The 22339-nt window shown below is 37.3% G+C and overlaps 3 protein-coding genes across 4 annotated transcripts in view; 1 reads left to right on the top strand and 2 right to left on the bottom strand.

Moving 5' to 3' along the window:
* Positions 1 to 9254, top strand: part of LOC117327362 (acetyl-CoA carboxylase-like) — a 76476-nt gene extending 67222 nt beyond the window's left edge. For both annotated transcript variants that reach the window (XM_033884302.1, XM_033884301.1), the window contains 6 exons: positions 935 to 1070; positions 1502 to 1679; positions 2257 to 2524; positions 3004 to 3174; positions 4447 to 4580; positions 4946 to 9254. In XM_033884302.1, coding sequence (XP_033740193.1) covers positions 935 to 1070; positions 1502 to 1679; positions 2257 to 2524; positions 3004 to 3174; positions 4447 to 4580; positions 4946 to 5060 — 1002 coding nt within the window. In that variant the 3' untranslated portion in view covers positions 5061 to 9254. The remainder of the gene's footprint in view (positions 1 to 934; positions 1071 to 1501; positions 1680 to 2256; positions 2525 to 3003; positions 3175 to 4446; positions 4581 to 4945) is intronic.
* Positions 9255 to 10790: 1536 nt separating this feature from the next.
* On the bottom strand, positions 10791 to 12211 carry LOC117327360. Its single transcript, XM_033884300.1, has 2 exons — positions 12054 to 12211; positions 10791 to 11873 (listed from the first exon to the last, which is right to left on the bottom strand). Exons 1-2 carry the CDS (start codon positions 12156 to 12158, stop codon positions 11034 to 11036), a joined length of 945 nt encoding a protein of 314 aa, XP_033740191.1. The 5' UTR covers positions 12159 to 12211; the 3' UTR covers positions 10791 to 11033.
* Positions 12089 to 22016, bottom strand: LOC117327359 (N-acetylgalactosamine-6-sulfatase-like). The gene is made up of 14 exons (XM_033884299.1): positions 21846 to 22016; positions 20283 to 20406; positions 19971 to 20045; positions 19188 to 19290; positions 18672 to 18815; positions 18339 to 18405; positions 17695 to 17822; positions 15922 to 16058; positions 15445 to 15548; positions 15139 to 15275; positions 14561 to 14663; positions 13803 to 13921; positions 12703 to 12820; positions 12089 to 12297 (listed from the first exon to the last, which is right to left on the bottom strand). The coding sequence occupies exons 1-14, from the start codon at positions 21948 to 21950 to the stop codon at positions 12208 to 12210; spliced, it is 1554 nt and encodes a 517-aa protein (XP_033740190.1). The 5' UTR covers positions 21951 to 22016; the 3' UTR covers positions 12089 to 12207.
* Positions 22017 to 22339: the final 323 nt, after the last annotated feature.

The raw sequence follows: 22339 nt of genomic DNA, 5'->3' as shown, positions 1-22339 counted from the left end.
GGTTGATTACACATAAATTAGTCAATAGTCGTCAAATACTTAACTAAGCGTCACATTGTTAAGTGAATACGGGTTTAATAATTATCGGACATCTTGGGTAGTTCTCGCTGGTGTCGCGTACTTTTAAATAGATAGCTTGGGGTTTCTGGTACATAAAAATCATAAAAAAAACATGGACTGACGGTATGTTGTAAAATCCGGGTATTTTATTTAAGGTATTTAACGTTTGTAAGTTCTACTTGTTTGTGAACCTCCGGGACGTGACACATGTGTGTTGTTTGTAGGTCACATATGCCCGCTATAAATAAAACAACTTTCACTTTACATGTTCTTTTAAAAACATATATTATTTTTTACTTTCTACAAAACAAAACAAGAATCATATCAGAAACATAAGTATATTTATTGTTAAAAAGTCTGACAATTAGACGTGTTTATGAAACGTCCCGGATTGTATATAATCAAGGGAGATAACTCTTACACGACAATTTTTTTGACCTGGTACACGAAATTTGGCAGTCCGGAAAACTCGTAATCCGGACGGTTTGGACTGGGATCGAAGGTGTTCGGATTATCGAGGGTCCACTGTATTTGCTCATACATACAAAATATCAGTCACATGAAAAGCCAAAAGATAATGCAAAACTCTTTCAAAAGAAAGCTTGCATATGTTGATTGAATTAATACTGATCACAGACACTTTTCTGATATGTATGTACATTTTGTACCTGTAAAACTAATATGTAACTAAATTACATACTAAAATTCACAAATGTTTTCCTCCTGCGTGGAGCAAGCTGTTCAGATAAGGAAAGTTTTAATTCTGTCTGTACATACAATCACCCCTAGTTTCCTGCTGTGTGAAGATACTGTATACATTGATGACACGTTTCCTTGTCTAGAGAAATCTTGTCACATCAGTTTTACATTACAGGTAATTCAGCAGGCTGGCCAGGTGTGGTTCCCAGACTCAGCCTATAAGACAGCCCAGGCCATTAAAGACTTTAACAGAGAAGAGCTCCCCCTGTTGGTGTTTGCTAACTGGAGAGGTTTCTCAGGGGGCATGAAAGGTGAGAGACTCTTATCAGCTCAATCTTCTATGTCATAAATAAAATCACTATTTTTGGAGTATTTTGGCTCATTTGAATGTTTTTAGGGTGGATGTGTGGCACGGTGGTGACACACTAGCCTTTCATCTAGGTGTTCGGGGTCCGATTCCCCAATCAGACATGTAAAGGTATGGGAGGCACCTGCCGAACTACTTGGGTTTTCTCAGAGTACTCAAGTTTCCTCCTACAATAAGACCTTTCATGCACTTCCCTCTGGGTCAACAGGAGTGATTTATAAAAGTTGATATAACTTGTTTCAAAATGGTTTATAAAATAGATATGTTCTCATTCAAGTCACAAGTGAAAGATGATCTATCATATTTGATCTTATTGCTCATGTTATAAATCTATCATCCATACCAAAACCCCTACAATGTTTGCCTCTCTTACAGATATGTATGACCAAGTCCTCAAGTTTGGTTCCTACATTGTTGATGCACTCAGGGAGTACAATCGTCCCATCTTTGTTTACATCCCCCCGTATGCGGAGCTGAGAGGTGGAGCTTGGGTAGTTGTCGACCCCACCATCAACCCAGTCCAGATGGAGATGTTTGCTGACCAGCTCAGTCGGTAGGAATTCCTTACTGTTTACAGTATATTATTGGTACATGTATTTTGAGATGGAATGCAACAAATATTTGTGTGGATGTACCAGTTGTATGTAACCACAGTAGCTGTTGTTTATATTATTAAAGTTATGTATCCGTCAATGATCAGCCTTAGTTCTTCAAACCAAACTTGTCCTGATTTTCCTTTCTGTTAATGACTTAAATGTACTTATTGAACAAAGACAAGAAACAAGTGAGATAAACTGTTTATTGCTGATTTTTACATTTGGGCTCAGGGGCTCTAACAGCCATGGTGTTTACACTGCCTTAGGTTGACTTGACCATTAGGGAATTAAGCAAATATCAGTAATGTTGCTGACCGAGTCGAATAAGGGAGCAATATTGCAAATAGCAAGTAAAATTGATAATTTGTGTGGACTTACAAATTACATAATGAAGCTGTACCACAGCTGAAATACCCCCATATATTTAGATAGATTCCTTAAATGTGACAAAGTACAGAGTAACTATACAGCTGAGGAAACATTTCATGATTCATAAGTTGATATTCTGAATATGAATTTAATGTTTGTGTACAGCGGAGGTGTTCTGGAGCCTGAGGGGACTGTAGAAATCAAATTCAGGCGAAAGGACTTGATCAAATCAATGCGACGCTTGGACCCAGGTTGTAAGAAACTTATAGAAAAGTTGAATTCACCAAACCTGAGCGCTGAGGAGAAGGCAGCATTGGAGAAACAGTTATCTCAACATGAGGAGAAACTCGTACCAATGTACCACCAGGTGGCGATACAGTTCGCCGACCTCCATGACACACCTGGTCGTATGGAGGAGAAGAATGTTATCTCTGTATGTACCATAAACTTCGAAAAAAAATCAGAATTTTGGGCATGTTTGGGATTTAAGTTTTTGTGGTCAAAATTTTTAGGTTACAATGTAGGTTAAACATTTACTACTTACTTATTTCACATGCTGCAGTAAAAATAGAAAAAAAAAATTCTCTTTTTTTTTCTAAAAAATGTTGGCATGTTGGGGAGAATCCTTTGTCAAAACTGTTACCTTTTTTGTCATGTTGAGGTATTGGCAAAGTTTTGAAATGGTTCACCATCAATTCATTAATTGTATTAGGATGTTGACAATTTGTTATATTTTGATTGCATTTCTGAATTGCTGTAGGGGCTTGTATTGATTCAGCAACACGCATTGAATGCTTGTTTATATATATTCCTGACTTCTAATATTACCAGAACAGCTTCATCATCACTTTTAGGTACTATATAGTTTTAATTCTTCTGAAGTTTTGAATATCTATCATTGAATAACTTCAGGCCATCATCAAGTGGAAGGGAAGTCGAGAGTTTATGTATTGGAGACTGCGACGCCGTCTGCTGGAAGGTGAACTCAAACAGAAGATGCGTTCCTTCACTTCTAACCTGAGTGAGGGACAACTCAACTCCAGCCTCAGTCGCTGGTTTGTAGAGGACCAAGGCACTGTCAATGTAAGTCATGGGACAGTCAGCGTAAGTCATGTGACAGTCAATGTAAGTCATGTGACAGTCAATGTAAGTCATGGGACAGTCAATGTAAGTCATGGGACAGTCAATGTAAGTCATGGGACAGTCAATGTAAGTCATGTGACAGTCAGTGTAAGTCATGTGACAGTCAATGTAAGTCATGGGACAGTCAAGGTAAGTCATGTGACAGTCAATGTAAGTCATGTGACAGTCAATGTAAGTCATGTGACAGTCAATGTAAGTCATGGGACAGTCAATGTAAGTCATGGGACAGTCGGCGTAAGTCATGTGACAGTCAATGTAAGTCATGTGACAGTCAATGTAAGTCATGGGACAGTCAACGTAAGTCATGTGACAGTCAATGTAAGTCATGTGACAGTCAATGTAAGTCATGGGACAGTCAATGTAAGTCATGTGACAGTCAATGTAAGTTATGTGACAGTCAATGTAAGTTATGTGACAGTCAATGTAAGTCATGTGACAGTCAATGTAAGTCATGTGACAGTCAATATCAGTCATGGGACAGTCAATGTAAGTCATGTGACAGTCAATGTAAGTCATGTGACAGTCAATGTAAGTCATGGGACAGTCAATGTAAGTCATGGGACAGTCAACGTAAGTCATGGGACAGTCAACGTAAGTCATGTGACAGTCAATTTAAGCCATGGGACAGTCAATGTAAGTCATGGGACAGTCAATGTAAGTCATGGGACAGTCAACGTAAGTCATGGGACAGTCAACGTAAGTCATGGGACAGTCAATGTAAGTCATGGGACAGTCAATGTAAGCCATGTGACAGTCAATATCTACTAATATATGCTTTCATCGTGTCCTTCATCAAATTTTACCAAAGTAAATATTCCTTGGATAGTATAGAAGAGGCTACTTTTCAGTAGGCACAGTAAGTACTGTGCAGACATTTTATGGCGCATGTATCCTGCAGGTCTGTAGCTTACATATTGGTTAATCTCCTAAATCTTACCTCAAAATTGTATACTGGGGACTAATATATCCAAAGAACAATGCATCAGAGAATTTTATGTTGGTTACTTCTCTGGTTTGATCCTTGTATACAAATTTAAATGCATTTCCCTTGAAATATGTGTGTATGACATGGAATATAACTTCTTGTCCAAATAGCCACCTTAATTAAGTACCTGTATATTTACCTTAATTATATATTGACCTTAATTAAGTTGTATATTGAGAGGTGTTATATGGTTGGCTCCTTTGAACTCCCTACCTTTGTTTGACCAGGCCTACATGTGGGAAGATGACAAGTCGGTGGTAGGCTGGCTGGTAGAACAACTGGACGAGAACTCTGGCCATAACGCCATCACAGAAAACATCCGCTGTCTTCAACGGGACCATGTCATCCAACAAGTCCGCAGGTAACATATGTTAACAACATTGTCTACACTTCATACTTAAGTCAAACCCTTATAATTGTTGAATTTGATACCAACCCCTCCCCCCCACCCCCCACCCTTCTAGATTCTTCTAGATTATTTGTTTGTGTTTAATGTTATGCCCCCACCATGAAATATAGTGTTACCCATGTCTGTCCCATCCCGTCCTGATGCAATGTAACTAGCTATAATCTCAGGAACTGCTGATACGATCCTCACCAAATGGTGATTCAGGGTGTCAAGTGGCAGTGTGGGCATTAAAGCCTTACAGACATTTTCTCGTTTTACGTAAAGCCATAGCATTATGTATGTTTGTTTGTAAGACCTCAACCTTTTATCATTTCCAGCCTTATCCAGGATAACCCAGAGGTTGCCATGGACTCCATCATACATATCTTACAGCACATGTCAACTGATCAACGAGCTGAAATATCACGAATCCTTGCCAACATGGAGACGTGATGAAACTATACAAAGATTGTAAAATCATTATGTGCAATTCTTTGTATAAACTGCCTTGTCAAAAGCTGGTGTAAAATGTCTCTGTTAGATGTGATGGATAAAAGTGGAGATATTTATAATGGCATAAGTAAAGGACAGATAATATCTTCTGTAAAAGGGAGGTAATTCCTTTTGTATGGAGACTTGTATGGGGAGATAATGACAAACATGTAAGGACATAAATTGTATCGTAAAGGGGAGATAACTATCAATAAAAGGGGTGATAATGATAATAGATTGTATCGTAAAGGGGAGATAACTCAATAAAAGGGGTGATAATGACGATTAATCTTGGACCAATACTACTATGGGACTATGTGTTGGTACTCCGTCCATCACTCCATGTATCAACTTGTTCAACACATATCTCATTTACTTTTCAACTTATAAAATGAACCCACATATCAAGGAATTGGCAGTTCTACCCATTTCTTCATATGTGGGTACCTTTTAGGATGACAAATTTGGCATTTGGGAATATAGCATCTTGGCTGCAACTACATAGAGAGTTATGGCCCCTTTTTCATCTTGCGTTGCAAGTATGTACTGCCTCCTAGGAGAGCAGAGTGCTACATACTGAAATTGGGGCTTGTACCCAATGCGTTTCCTACCTTATTTCATACAGAGTAACAGCCTTTTATTGAGTTTTTACACTCGGTGAGAGGAGGGGATATTATCTTTAGGGAATAGCATTACTCGAGGTCAAAGGGAACAGTGTCTTAATATTCGTACTGTCAAAAGTGACCATGGCATTAATCCGAATTAGGACTGTTATAAGTCTTACATTATTTGTTGCCCTTATGTATATCATTAATGTATATGTGGAGAATTAGATGTTTAATAAGAGGCATTGATTTGTGTGTGTCTTGTCTGGTCCTAGTATGGAAATCAGATTTATCATAACTTGGTAGTTACACAGTTACCTGTGAATTAATATAATTCAATATTTAAAGCATTCCATGTAAAAATTAAAAATCATCAAAACAGATTTCTAGGAAGTCAAATGTGAAGGTCACAGAATATTTTCAACTATTCATGAGCATGTACAGTGTACCTGTGTTTTGTTATATTTCTTTAATATTTTTTAGGTGACGTTTTAATTGAAGGAATTCATTTGCATGTGGATTATTACATATTTATCAAAAAGTTTATATATTTTTGTATTTAATTGGAATTAAATCAATTGGAGTAAGTAAGGCTGTGATTTATTTTCGATTGTTAATTTATTCAAATTATTTATGATTTTATGTCAGTTGTCTTCTCTCAGAAAGTACCTAATTGTTTATCTTTATTGTTTTGTAAATATCTTTATCGACCTACATAAAATCAGTAGAGTTTTGCCCTTTTCCATTAGATAAGGTTAGGGATGGTTGGGATGGGGATCACCCATGTGTGTGATTCAGGGAGATAAACACAGGCCTCCTGGGACTTTTGGGGTTCAAATATAAAAAACCTTCTTAATGATCCTCAGAATATACGTCATTGTCACCAACCTGCAGTTGTCAATATCTCGTCAACACCATCTTTTCTAGGGTGAAAGGGTGTTTAATACGGCCTGTATAAGGCCTTATCATCAATTATATGTTCTGTTTCAACATTATTTTGATTACAGACTCAAAATGTTTGTTTTTGAAATTTTTCGTTTCTGATCAGATGTAATGTCATGTGACTCTACCACTCACAATAGGATTGTGATCGTCACTTAGAACTGTGACATCGTGATTGTCGTGATATACTCTGACCACGTCACATTAAAATAATGACTGGTCTTTGTCTAACATTTCATATCCCATCGAAAATGACCTGGTGTTAATCACCACAGTGTGATGTAGACCGTTAAGTTTATGTAACTTATACCAGAGTGCTAGATTCTATTTATCAATTTTAGTTTAGAATACAGGACAATTTCCCTTTATCTGGGGACTTTAATGAAAGATTTTTTCATGTTTGATTTATTTTATTTATAGTGCTGCACAATCATTTGTTTATAAACAAGTCGGAGGTGTTGTCCTGTGAATGCATTTGAAGTCATAGAACGTACCATGACATTATAAGCATTCGTTTTACTTATTGTTATAAGTTCAGATTATAGTGATCTTGTATACACTTCTTCATCAGGGCTTATTTCGGGTATATCTGAACTTGTTTGACTTTTTTTTAGATATATATATATGTCATTATTTTTTTCAATCAAAAGGATTTTCCTTTGGGATACACATTTATGTGCTATAATTTATTAACACTAACAAAACTAAAATATATATTGTTGATTTTTTCTTTGAAAGTATTGTTAAAAGCAGTATTCGTAAATGAACATTATTATCATTACTGTGCAACTGTTCATGTTAACTTGTATACATGTACAGGTATATAGTGACCTAAATAGCCTCATTCTAATTCAAAATGTCTCCCATCTTCCCTAGTGCATGCCTGTTAATATCTACTGGTAAGCTTAGATTGGCACCATACATATATAAATCAGTCTGAAGAATCGTGCTAAAGACGTTTTGTCTAGTTTTTCTTTTTTATGTTTTACTTCTACTGTAGGGATCATATTTAACAATTTTATTTTATATATGTATATATCTTTTGGTCAATTATCATTTAAAAGTATAAAAAAGGAATTATGAAAAAAGTCATATTATGACGTTTTCATCCAAACCTGTTGACCTTAAAAGGTCTGGTATCTGGACATCACAAGATATAAACTCTGTTATATCTGGTCATAGTGCCCAACATCCTAAACAATGAGAAGTGTAACACCAGACTAACTATATAGTCAAGTTTTGTGTTATTTTAATACATTTTTTGTAACAGGTTTTTTCATTGGTTGCTGCTTCATGTTCAATGACACTAGTCTTTACAACAACTGTTTTGATTGGCTACATATTAAAGTTGGTTGTGATGTATGCATCTAATATAAATTCTTCAGAGCAGTTGTTATACTCTTTAGACGATATAAAGTACGATGCCCAGTGTCTGTTGATGCTCGGTATATAATATATATCTAATATTTACTACTGGAATTAGCAAAGTACCAGTCTTTGCACTGATCCTTATACCTGACTTTTTGCAAAAATGTTCTGATTTATAAGAAAGTACACTTTAATAAAATTATAACAAGTTAAATGTAAATTAACTTTTAAAGAGATGAAATAAGTAGTTTATCAAAGCATTATAAGTCAGTAACTAATTATAAACAACGAAAAAAACAGTTCTGACATGAACATTGCTATTTATATTGCGGTAGTCATTATACATACGAATCAATATACATGTATTTTATATCATTTCCATAAGTCTTAGTCATTAGTACCGCCATTTCAACTTTACATTGTTTTTTCTGTTCATTATTTCAATACAAGGTGCTAAAATAATATGCTTTGTTTCTAGTTATAAAAGCTCTAACGAACAATTAGTTAATTAGCAGTTTCTCTTACAATGTATTAGATATGATCCATGTGATCAAAGTAAATACATGGCCGAGCCAGGTTAGATACAGAACAACATATTCAAATTTAGAATCTTCTCAGATTCACATTTCTGGATTATGGCAGCAATATATACATGTTTTTAGTATAATAAGCTTCTAAAACTTCTAAAACAATGTTACGAAAAAAAATTCTGGAATGTATTTCTCTCGAGTCAGGAGATTTTTTCTTTTGTGGCAGCTTTTTCTCCAGATAACTACATAGACATCTTAGATTGTCAGTTAATCTCCAATTATATTCAGATATGTTCAGGAACATTTTCAACGATGTATCATTCAAAAAGTTCTATTGAGATTATTTATGAAACTATCACAGTAGGCACTGTATTGTGTTTGGTGATTGAGATTTGAAGATTTAACACCCTAGACATATGTCAACCTTTACAAGGTTAGAGTTTTAATTGTCGAGAAATGACACCGTCAAAACTGCCTACATGACAAATCACTAGTGGTCCTTTATTAAGTAATTGTATGTATCTATGAACATAGGATTGCTTGTATTTCTATCCACCTTGCCAAGTAATGTACCACTCGATTCAAAATGTCTTGCACTCGTTTTGTATTAGAAGTGATTTAGTTTCTGTTTCAGTTGTGAAATATCAAAGATGATAAATGTTAAATGTAGTTGTCTTGAATGCGCATTAAATAAATTTATTTTTCTGGAATTATTCTTTTCTGTTATTTTTGTAGAAAGGTGATATAAGGACTTTGTGTAAATAGTGTTTTCACTTCAAAATTCATGTATTGAATTTTAGCATTGTCCAACCTAAATTTCTTTTGTTAGCAATGAAGATTTTCGGTCGCCTGAAAAGGTGACATATAGGTATCACTATGTCGGCGTTGGCATCGTCGTCCGCACAATGGTTTCCGTGCATTAACTACAGTTCCCATGGGTCAATCAAGCTCAAACTTTATACAAAAGTGCTTGCCCAGATTGCTTTTCAGGTTCAAAGGTCAAAAGTCGTTGTTACTATAAATAGAAAATAGGTTTGCTTGCGATGACTTGATATTCACTTGGGCCAATCAAACACAAACTTGATGCATTGCTTTCTTACAGGAAGTGCTGGCTTGGGTTGCTTTCATGTTCGATGTTAAAAGGTCAAAGGTCAAGGTCACTATTACTACTGAATAGCTTACTTTTAGTTATGGAGATTGGAATGCACTAGATTTAGTGGAAAAATCATGTTAATATCATGTTTCTGTCTGACAAATGCATCATGATATAAAGAGGAATGCACTGTATCATTTGTGAGTTCATTCATTGCATGGGAATCCATCTGGCAAATCATACAAATTACACTTCGAATAGATACAATGAATATCCAAGCTGATTTTTTAAAAATTTCATCTCCTAGCTTGCTGTGCAGGCAACACATCCACTTTCGTGGAATTCTTGCTGTTAATGAGTTGAAACAAGGGCCCGTTGGAGGGCTACAACATACGCCTGCTGCAATATTTGACACTTGGAAGGGGGTAGTTTCACAGGTTGTAATGCTTTAAAATGAAGTATCATTGTTGGAAAGTTGGAAGGAGATATTGATACACATAATGGTGTGTAGTTGAAACCGAAGGGCAACTTTAAATGATGAGATGTGTATATGTTGCAAATATGGGAAACCTTGGTTTAGACACAACAACACAAAAAATAGTTCACATGTTTATATACAGAATATACAGAGCCTGGGTCGGGTAGTATTGAAGTTATGGTCTGGATAAGTAAAATCATCAAAGGGCAATAACTCCGCTAATAAGGGGGTTAGGGGCATAATTTTGGTATGTGACACTCCGGCTCATCTAGATGTATATTTGTGTTAAGTATGGAGAGCTCGACACCATATGTGCCTGAAGTAAAATCATCAAAGGGGAATAACTCCACAAATAAGGGGGTAAGGGGCATGATTTTGGTATGCGACACTCCAGCTCATCAAGATGTATATTTGTGTCAAGTATGGAGAGTCTGGGTCGGGTAGTATTGGAGTTATGGTCCGGACAAGTAAAACCATCAAAGGGGAATAACTCCACAAATAATGGTCCGGACAAGTAAAACCATCAAAGGGGAATAACTCCACAAATAAGGGGGTAAGGGGCATGATTTTGGTATGCGACACTCCGGCTCATCAAGATGTATATTTGTGTCAAGTATGGAGAGCCTGGGTCGAGTAGTACTGGAGTTATGGTCCGGACAAGTAAAATCATCAAAGGGGAATAACTCCGCAAATAAGGGGGTAAGGGGCATGATTTTGGTATGCGACACTCCGGCTCATCAAGATTTATAATTGTGTCAAGTATGGAGAGCCTGGGTCGAGTAGTATTGGAAATATGGTCCGGACACCATATGTGCCCGCCCGCCCGCATGATAACATAATACGTCCCATCTTTCGTCGGGCGTATAAAAACTAAAGTGAAGTAAAATCTAATGCCTATGGCACAAGCTGAGATGAGAGCTAAAACTGGTAATTTGACTCCTCTGAGGAAAAAAGTACAGTAACTGTATTTAGTTGCCATCCATACAAAGCACTGGAAGTTGGTCCCCCTCCATACAAAACACTGGTAGTTGGTCTCCCTCCATACAAAACACTGGTAGTTGGTCTCCCTCCATACAAAACACTGGTAGTTTGGTCTCCCTCAAAACAAAACACGGGTAGTTGGTCTCCCTCCATACAAAACACTGGTAGTTGGTCTCCCTCCATACAAAACACTGGTAGTTGGCCTCCCTCCATACAAAACACTACGTAGTTGGTCTCCCTCCATACAAAACTCTGGTAGTTGGTCCCCCTCCATACAAAACACTGGTAGTTGGTCTCTCTCCATACAAAACACTGGTAGTTGGTCTCCCTCCATACAAAACACTGGTAGTTGGTCTCCCTCCATACAAAACACTGGTAGTTGGTCTCCCTCCATACAAAACACTGGTAGTTGGTCTCCCTCCATACAAAACACTGGTAGTTGGTCTCCCTCCATACAAAACACTGGTAGTTGGTCCCCCTCCATACAAAACACTGGTAGTTGGTCTCTCCATACAAAACACTGGTAGTTGGTCCACTCCATACAAAAAACACTGGTAGTTGGTCTTCCTCCATACAAAACATTGGTAGTTGGTCTCCATCCATACAAAACATTGGTAGTTGGTCTCCCTCCATAAAAAACACTGGTAGTTGGTCTCCCTCCATACAAAACACTGGTAGTTGGTCTCCCTCCATACAAAACACTGGTAGTTGGTACCCCTCCATACAAAACACTGGTAGTTGGTCTCCCTCCATACAAAACACTGGGAGTTGGTCTCCCTCCATACAAAACTCTGGTAGTTGGTCTTCCTCCATACAAAACACTGGGAGTTGGTCTCCCTCCATACAAAACACTGGTAGTTGGTCTTCCTCCATACAAAACACTGGTAGTTGGTCTCCCTCCTTACAAAACACTGGTAGTTGGTCTCCCTCCATACAAAACACTGGTAGTTGGTCTCCCTCCATAAAAAACACTGGTAGTTGGTCTCCCTCCATACAAAAATATTGGTAGTTAATCTCCCTGCATTCAAAAAATCTGTAGTTTTGCTTCTTCATGCAAAACATGCAGATGTTAGTTGGTTACCCAAAGTGTACATTAAACCTAAGACAACTCTCAATGGGGCCAGCTGCACAAATATGGCTTAGAGGGAGGAGCTTTCAGGCACTTGTTGTCTCCCTTGTTACATCCAGGAGGAGCCCAATTCTGGAAAAAAGAGGAAAGACAATTGTGATAGCTACATGTAGCTGTGCCAATGACAGACCCTGGCTTATCATTCCTAATCTCGGATGTAAAATCAGTCACAAACAGTTGCAATGTGCTGTAATTAATGATATTTAAGAGAGAACTTATATAGGCTTTACCTGTTGTTTGATCCTTTTTCTTTCTAGAAATAAAATTTGTTGAAATCGATAAAAATTAATGATATATTTCGTCTTAAAGATATGTATTATTATGAATTGTGACACTATAACTACCCTATCGCACACATTGACCTTTGAACTGTGACCTTATAACACATTCATTATGTATTTTGACATTTCAATTGAAAATTTTCTTGCCATACCACCACCAAGACAGTAATCCCAACATTTTGACCTATGACCTTACCATGACGGCCCGGTCACACATGTTGAGTTGCGGTTCCCCAGGTACCAAGTGTTTCCTGTGCTGGTCAATGGCCGTCTGTATCCCTGGTAACACCTTTTTGTATTCCTCAGTATGGCTCCTATAAAATGTCCCGTATAGACAGTTACTATATATAACATACTTTCTACCAGTTCTCATTTCGGTATTTACAACTACTGGAGGTTTTCTGTTGTACAGTAGGAGTTTTAACTAGACCTGATTATGTGTTATGATATCATCATGTGATAAAAAATCCATATACCAAATTGTATACAACTGATATTTAGATGATGATATAACTTGATAGATTACATTTTCCCCCTGGTCCCTATCCAACTTTCTTCCCACCCTATCTCCACCCACAACTTGAATCAGTTCTCTCTCCCCGCCCTACCCCCACCCACAACTTGAATCAGTTCTCTCCCCAACCTACCCCCACCCACAACTTGAATCAGTTCTCTCCCTGCCCTACCCAACCCACAACTTGAATCAGTTCTCTCCCTGCCCTACCCCCACTCACAACTTGAATCAGTTCTCTCCCTGCCCTACCCCCACCCACAACTTGAATCAGTTCTCTCTCCCCGCCCTACCCCCACCCACAACTTGAATCAGTTCTCTCCCCAACCTACCCCTACCCACAACTTGAATCAGTTCTCGCCCTGCCCTACCCAAACCCACAACTTGAATCAGTTCTCTCCCCAACCTACCCCCACCCACAACTTGAATCAGTTCTCTCCCCACCCTACCCCACCCACAAATTTAATTAGTTCTCTCTCCCCGCCATCATCCCCACCCACAACTTGAATTAGTTCTCTCTCCTCGCCTTCATCCCCACCCACAACTTGAATCAGTTCTCTCTCCTCGCCTTCATCCCCACCCACAACTTGAATCAGTTCTCTCCCCACCCTACCCCACCCACAACTTGAATTAGTTCTCTCTCCTCGCCTTCATCCCCACCCACAACTTGAATTAGTTCTCTCTCCTCGCCTTCATCCCCACCCACAACTTGAATCAGTTCTCTCTCCTCACCCAACCCAACCCCAACATTTAAAGCCCTTGTCTCCCCTCATTCTCTGACCTACTTGATGAAGTATTTCTCCCCAGGGTCTCTGCCCAGGTGGAACAGTAGAGGTGGATCGTGGTGGATTTGGTCATGTGTAGTCACATTCTCTATATACTGGCCGGGACAAAAGTCTACTCCCTACAAAAATCAAAATAGAGTGTGAGTCACAACTGAACAAACTTACAGCTGTGTTCCTTTGAGACAGAATTTCCTTGTAGTAGCTGATGGCTACCTAACTGAATGATATATGGGTTGATTCATCCTTATTCTAAAACAATAGGAAGTAAGTTAGGTATTAAAGGAAAGAATATTATCAAGTTGTTTATATGCTATACTTATTGTTGTGAACAACTGCATAAAATCATGCTCAACATAGAAAAGTCATTGAATAGGCTAAATAATAAAATAATGCTTACCCCAATGAACTACATGATTGGACTATAAAAACTAATGTTTACCCTGGTGAGCTATATAATTGGACTGTATAAACTAATGCTTAGCCTGGTGAGCTATATAATTGGACTGTATAAACTAATGCTTAGCCTGGTGAGCTATATAATTGGACTGTATAAACTAATGCTTAGCCTGGTGAGCTATATAATTGGACTGTATAAACTAATGCTTACCCTGGTGAGCTATATAATTGGACTGTATAAACTAATGCTTAGCCTGGTGAGCTATATAATTGGACTGTATAAACTAATGCTTACCCTGGTGAGCTACACTATTGAACTAGGAGTGTTACTTTTCTGTACAAGTTTATATTGATATGCTCACCCTGTTGAATTCCTTAATTGGGTTGGTGTAGGTCCAGAGGTGAACTTTGTAGTCTCCAAGTCTCACAGCCATCAGCTCATTTCCACGGTAATAAAACAGTGGCCTGAAAGTTATATAATGGCACTTAACTCAAAGTAAAATCATTTAAATCATTGTGTCACAATGTCAGTACTTAATATGTTGATCAAAATGTCTTCCACTTATACTGAAGACTAGTTATAAGAACTGGAGGGCTAGGCCTATATATAGAGAGAGAGTTCCCCCCTCTGTCTGTCTGTCTGTCTGTTGGTTTCAAAGTCTGTTTTCATCATACCTGTAGGTTGGTTTTGCAATGACATGTTATGGATGAAATTGATGTTTCTGTACATCATCATCATCCCTTTTTCTGTGCTTTATTTTCTAACACTAGGTGTCTTCTTGACACCCATCTTTATATGAAAACTACAAATTTAATATAGAAATAAAAGTAATAAATCACCCCTTTTTGAATAAGTTATGCCGTTACTTGTGGGAGCTGGTAGGAGACATGCATGTATTTTTTTTAAAAACACATAGTATATAGTAGGTTAAGTACACACCTCTGGACTACAGTGTTGTTAATGAGGGTTGACCGGAGACTGATACCATCTATGGGTCTGTCTGTAGGGACCTTGACCCCAGCTAGGTCAAGCAGGGTCGTGTACAGATCCATTGTTGACCCCACCTGGTGTGACACCTGTAATAAATCTACAATTAATCATAGGTGTAATACACACAAATATATATGAATTTAAGTAATATATTTTATGTATTTTTCCTGATTTGTGAAAAAAATTGGAAAAAAATTAAAATTTATCCATTTTAACTTTAATACTAAGATATATTATTGATCGAGGTCTACACACCTGTCCAGGTCGTATTGTCCCTGGCCACCAGGCAATGGCTGGCTCTCGGACACCTCCCTCAAATGTCGTCTGCTTACCACACAGGAATGGACCATTACTGCCCGCTATCAAAACAAAAGCATACCTTTATATAATTTATTTGGGTTTTTTTGACAGTCTTTCTCATTTCCTTTACTTACATCCATGACATTCACGGCAACATAACATTCATTACATCCCTAAACTCAATCGTAATATTCCTATGTAATGATCGAGTAATGGTGAGTACAACACCTTGCCTAGAACAATGTCTGTGACCTCAATGACCTTCACAGTCTTTAGGACTTATAAATAAGGTTAATAATAGATCTCACCTACAAATATTTTGTTCTGAACATCGTAGATAATTTCTGGTCACCAGAATGGGAAATTCCTAACCTACATGCAGTTTTAGCGTATATCACTGCTCCATGTCCGATTCCAGTATTCTTAACCAACCTGCAGTTTTAGCGTACGTCGCTGCTCCATTGTCTGAGGTGAAAAACACAAAAGTATTTTCGTCTATGTCTAACATTTTCAAGGTCTTTAAAATCTCGCCCACTGCATAGTCTAATTCCCTCACTGCATCTCCATACCTGAAAAAAAATAACAATGTATCTACAAGTTTGTAATGTACTAAAATATGAAAATGTATCTATTTCACTTTCTGAAATGAATTTTCTTTGTTGATATGCCAGGTCAGTGGCGTAGGAAGCGGGGGGGCAGGGGGGGCAGGGGGGGCAATTGCCCCCCCACTTTTTACAGTTGGGGGGCAAACATATCTTTTTGCCCCCCCACTTTTTGACATCCAAAATCTAAAAAAAAGGGGAAAAAACACGAATTTATATATTCATTTCGATAAATATCTGTATATTTTCGAACCGATAATGTTTTCTTGAAGGCAACGATAAAAACTTTATCTTGTACATCCGGAACATTCCGACTTTTATACTAGTATATCAATCCTCAGACCTGTGGGTCGGTCGTCTGCACTAGCCTGGTAAGTCAATATTTATATCTTAATACGAAATTTTGCTTAACTTCATCACATAGTTTCAATAAGTTGATGATAATTTGTGAAGTTAATTGAGTTCATAATGAGAACAAGACAGAAACACAACATGAATAAGAATGCACGGTTTTAACGTGAATCGAGTGATACTATTTACCAACAGGTACGAGGAAATACAAAAAAAATTGGCTCGCGCCTACGGCGCTCACTTTATCACTAAATTACTGCCCCCCCCTTTCGATTGCAGATCCACAGGGGGACTTTGCCACCCTGGTACCCGCTTGGCGACCCCCAAACCTCTCGCAAAAAGGGAAAAAAAATCGGCTCGCGCCTAAGGCGCTCGCATGATCACTTAATTACTGGACCCCCTTTCGAAAACTCCTGGATCCGCGCCTGATCCCGAATTATTGAAATGTGCTATATTTCATTTTCCGCGGAGGGCTTAGACCTCCTTGAACCCCCTATCAGGGCGCTGCCCTGGACCCGCTGGGCGGCCCCTCAGACCTTGAAAAAAAATAAAAAAATCGGCTCGCGCCTACGGTGCTCGCATTATTACTAAACTACTGGAAATTTCGAAAATCCTGGCCGGGCCTGGTGATTCATGTTTTGCCATAAATAATATATCCTGATTTGCGTAAATAACTTATTTTGTACTACATAAATTATCAAAATTATCATGGGATGTTGAAATGATAATTATTGGCTAATTTTGCGGAGATGGCATACGATTTGTTTAGTGCGTAAAATTTAAGGTTAAAAAAAATTTTGCCCCCCCCCACTTTTTGATGACTTCCTACGCCACTGCAGGTGGTCCTTTGGTCACCACCCTAGTTCTCATCTGAAACACTTGATCACATAATCAATGTTTGTTGATATACCTAGTGGTTCTTTTGTCACTACCCTAGTTCTCATTTTGGGATTATGACTGATTTGACCTAGATTTACATGGTGAGGAAGCTCACCCTTCTGAAACACCTGGTCACTTATTTTCTTTGTGATTTTTTAAGTGTCTATTAACAAGCTTATATTTTGTTCATATACTGCCCTCGTTTAATCCAATTTCAGCTTGAATTTTGGTTTCATTTTATCATTGGTATTCTCTATTTTTTGTTTGTTGATTTGTTTTTTTGTGATAAATGTGAAAAAAAGTACAGTAAAGATGGCCTTAGTTGTCTAATTTGTACACAAACTGTCAAATGAAGTTTAAGATGAGTAATTACCTGCCCCTTCTGCTGGTCTGGTAGAACTTTTCTGACACATACAATGGATCATGAGTGGCGTCAGGGGTCCAGTACAGGTAGAACGGTTCACCTGAGAGTGTCTGTTTCTTTATAAACTTAATCCCCTCCTAAAACAGTTGTCAGGTAAAGTAGATCACAATAAATGCTTGGTCAACTTGTAGACAGTGACAGAATGGTTGATAAATTCTAAGAAATGATAAACATTAACAATGAAAAAGATAAATGGCAAGTGGGTGAATGCTAAAAATAGATTAAGGAAAAATTTGAAAATATAAAGAGGACTGCAAAATGTCAAAAAAGGCTTGAAAACTATAATATTCAACATAGCTATAATAAACATGTACATGTTAAATAGGTATAGATCTACAAGTATGAATAAATCTGAAAGATGTCTCCATGCAAATTAATAGGTCGTCTGCAACCAATTGGTACATGTTCTGGGAATTTAAATATTATGTATACACAATAATAGTTTCAATATCTGCAAAATATGGGATTAAAGCTTAAAGAAGATATAGATCATCAAAGCAACTAATGAGTGATTGTAGAGTATCAGTTTTCTAAACTTGACATTCCTGGTGATGGAGGTCTTAGTGATGGAGGTCGTACTGTATTATACTGACCTCTAGATACTCGAGGGTTAAGTTTGACAGTCCAGTGTTTCTGTCTATCATGAACTGCTCGTAGTACCTACAACCAAATCAAGGAAAGAGTTTATCACAAAACTAAAAAACTTTTAAAATAAAAATCAAAGTAGTACCTACAATCACAACAAGTAGAATAGGAGAGGGGAAAATTCAGTGGCAAGGTGCAAACTAGGGCCTTCAACCCGAAGACAGATGCTTTAACCAGTCGATAAACATGTATATCCAGAAAACTCAGCCTTGTGTAGTATAGTACAAGTATAGAACTTTTCAGAGGCTCAGAAATGATTTTGACGAGATAGAAAGGTTTACCTGCCAGCCATCTCCGCGTCTCTATAGACAGGTATGTTGGGCGTTTTTATGTCATCGTAGGGTCCAAAGTGACAGTTAGGAGCACCAAACCATTCATGGAAGCCATGTTTGAGTGGGTGGTACTGGGGACGGTGTCCCAAATGCCTGTTAAAATATTGTCATAGATTTTTAAAACAATAGTATGGAGGAAGTCAATTTTTAACGACATAAAAATTTCATTGAACAGGAAGCTTTGTTATGACTTTTTGTCTTCATCTAAAACTTGATATTCCTTTTTTATCTCAGTAATCTTGTGCCAAATAATCAAGATGTTTTTAAAATAAATTTCCTAAAATTTTATGTTTGGAAGCATTATTATCTTATTTCTGCATATGTTCTAAATTTGGTATCACTAGAAAGATTTAAGAATCAAATCATAATGAAAATTTACTTGTTAAAATACAAGAGCCTATTGTAATTCTACAGAGTTGATTTTCCTAAACCTTAAAGATCCGTATAGGAAATGTGTATACATACCATTTACCTACAATCTTGTTGCGGTACCCAGCTTCGTCCAGTAGTTCTGGTAAGAGAATCTCCGAGTCTGGAATACCTCCCATAATGATCTGAGGGGTGTATGCTGTAAGATAGTGTAAAACCTGTCTATAACAACCTCTAAATCTGGTATATCCCATAATGATCTGAGGGGTGTACGCTGTAAGATAGTGTAAAACCTGTCTATAACAACCACTAAATCTGGTATATCCCATAATGATCTGAGGGGTGTATGCTGTAAGACAGTGTAAAACCTGTCTAAAACAACCTCTAAATCTGGTATACCTCATAATGATCTGAGAGGTGTATGCTGTAGTGTGACACCTGTCTATAACAACCACTAAATCTGGTATATCCCATAATGATCTGAGGGGTGTACGCTGTAAAATAGTGTGACACCTATCTATAACAACCACTAAATCTGATATATCCCATAATGATCTGAGAGGTGTATGCTGTAGTGTGACTCCTATCTATAACAACCACTAAATTTGATATATCCCATAATGATCTGATGTGTGTATGATATAGTGTGACACCTGTCTATAACAACCACTAAATCTGATATATCCCATAATGATCTGAGGGGTGTATGATAGAGTGTGACAACTGTCTATAACAACCACTAAATCTGATATATCCCATAATGATCTGACGGGTGTATGCTGTAAGACAGTGTGACACCTGTCTATAACAACCACTAAAAGTTAAGTATTAGAGATACAAGTGTTACTTATAAAATGATAAAAACTTCTAAAGCCTTACAGTCATGAGCATGGATGTTGGTTGTGTAGAATCCATTCCGGATCGGCAGACGTCCCGATAACAGTGATGCTCTCGCTGTATTGAATAATTAAATACTGAGTAAACAATTTCAGAAAATCCATCATTTTGGTTAAAAGTGAGACATGCATTTTTATGACTGACTGAGAGATAATGTAGAGATTCAACTACACGAATTTAGATTGTTTTATGGGACAAACTTTTATGGATACTCCATATTTTCCTCCGAAACACAAAAACAACAGATATTTACAAACAACAAACATTCCATGTTGTACAGGAAGGAATATTTACATGGAGAGCAGATGGGGTTCGCCGAGTAGAAATCAGGAAATAGCATCCCTTCAGCGGCCATCTTGTCGAGGTTAGGGGTCTCTTTGTTAGGTTCTCCAAAAACTCCCAGGTCACCCCATCCCATCTGTCAAGAAAACAGAACGTATTAAATACACAATTATAACCAATGTATGTATGTATATATGATATTTATAAAGTTGAATTGAAACATCTTTATACAAGTCCATTGTAATGTAATTAGAGCCAGGGAAAGTGTTTGGTGTATGGAGAGAACAGTTTACCCTCTTTAAGATGAGATAATTAAAAAAAAGGGGAGGGGGGATCTCAATCTGTGGGTGAAGATTCTAAAGTCGTCAGACACGAGGCTTGACGAATGTTTGTCTGTTTAAGAATCTTGGTACCCTGAGGGTTGAGGTTCCCTTATCTCATCCCAGAAAGGTTTTCTTATACTCTGTTTGGTGAGAGAATTAATTACTTTACTTTAATACCTAACAAATATGCAGTTTTCTACCAACATATTGCAGGCCATTCATTTGACTGACAAAACATTTTCCTGTCACGTTTGAAAGAGGCTCAAGATTGTAACAGGTTGCTGACTCAGATGAGCAAAACACATGTTGACTTATATATATAAGTGATAAAAAGTCACGAGAGAAAGCTTACTGATCAATAGAATCAACATTGTTGTTCATCATCATGTGTAAATAATCAATACATTTGTACTATAAAGGTGTTAGTCATAAGATGATTCAAACTGTTTTCATGAATGTGAACTTATGACAGCAAATATCCAGTTTATCTTAGTTCCAGCTTACACAGAATCCAAAGTGTCCAACTTCATGAGATTTTTGTGTGTGTATGGAATCCAAAGTGTCCAAAACTTATAGTTATGAGGTTCGTTTATACATGCTACTGAGACCTAACTGAGCTAGTTTCATAAAGTGTCTATACTATTGAGAAAATTTTGTGCAGTAATCAAAGTGTAATTAATAATAACTAATGGGATTCTTTTGCACTAAACCCAAAAGTGTCTAAACTTATGAGGTTATTTTATACAGCTATTACATAGAATCCAATATGTCCGAACTAAAATATGAGGTACGTTCTCTTATAGTACACAATCAAAGTCTAATTAAGCTTATGAGGTTCTTTTGTATGGAAACCTACTTCTTACAGCAAACTTAAAAGAGTTGATTTATACTAATGTGGTTTAAAAAATGTCTGAATCAGGATCGAAGAGGTGTCAGTCTGTATTGCAATTAATTGTCCTGACTGTTTCATGTAAATATCCCATAATAGTAGAGAATAATGACAGTTGGATGACATTACTGAACCTAGCAGAGTGTATTAAGAGCAATGTCAACTATAATAGGAAAACTACTATAGCAGTACAATAACTGCTGGGACTATAGATAGTAACATAACACTTTGTTACTTATATCCCTCCATGGTTATTTAAACCCAGAGAGAAGTGTTCAGAGTGCTATATGTGTTATTGTCAGTGCCCTACCTATACACACAAAGTTATACACAGTAATGTTCTGTTTGACTTCTAACACTCACATCATCCATTAGCATTACAATGAAGTTTGGCTTCTTCTGTCCATGACCGCTGACCATCATGAATATCATACACAGAGTGACCACTCGGACAGTGCATCCCTCCATTTTCTGTAGTGTTTTCTTACTGTAGCTGCCCTATAGGTTTTATACCATCTTAAAAATCATGTGACTCAAAAAATCCATACCACATGACAGGTCATGTGAGAGTTTATAAAAGTTTACTGTAGAGGTACCATAAAGGGAAACTTTAAATTTGATTTCAATTTAACATTAAAATTCTACCTACTCCGGTACAATATGTGATGATTGTATATACTTACCACAACTATTGACTATTAAAGTCGGTTGACTGGGCTTCAACAAATACAATACTCAAATCTGATATTAAAGTGACAAAATAAATATTTCTTATTTTTCTCTATTTCCATATCACAAAATGTTCGGGACAAGAACAAAGTCGGGGAGGGTGCTGGCTTGTTACAGAATGTATACAG

Source organism: Pecten maximus, chromosome 5 (genome assembly GCF_902652985.1).
Source record: "Pecten maximus chromosome 5, xPecMax1.1, whole genome shotgun sequence".
NCBI lineage: Eukaryota > Metazoa > Mollusca > Bivalvia > Pectinida > Pectinidae > Pecten > Pecten maximus.
Note: the sequence above shows the minus strand (reverse complement) of the source record. Positions and strands in the feature narration are given on the sequence as shown.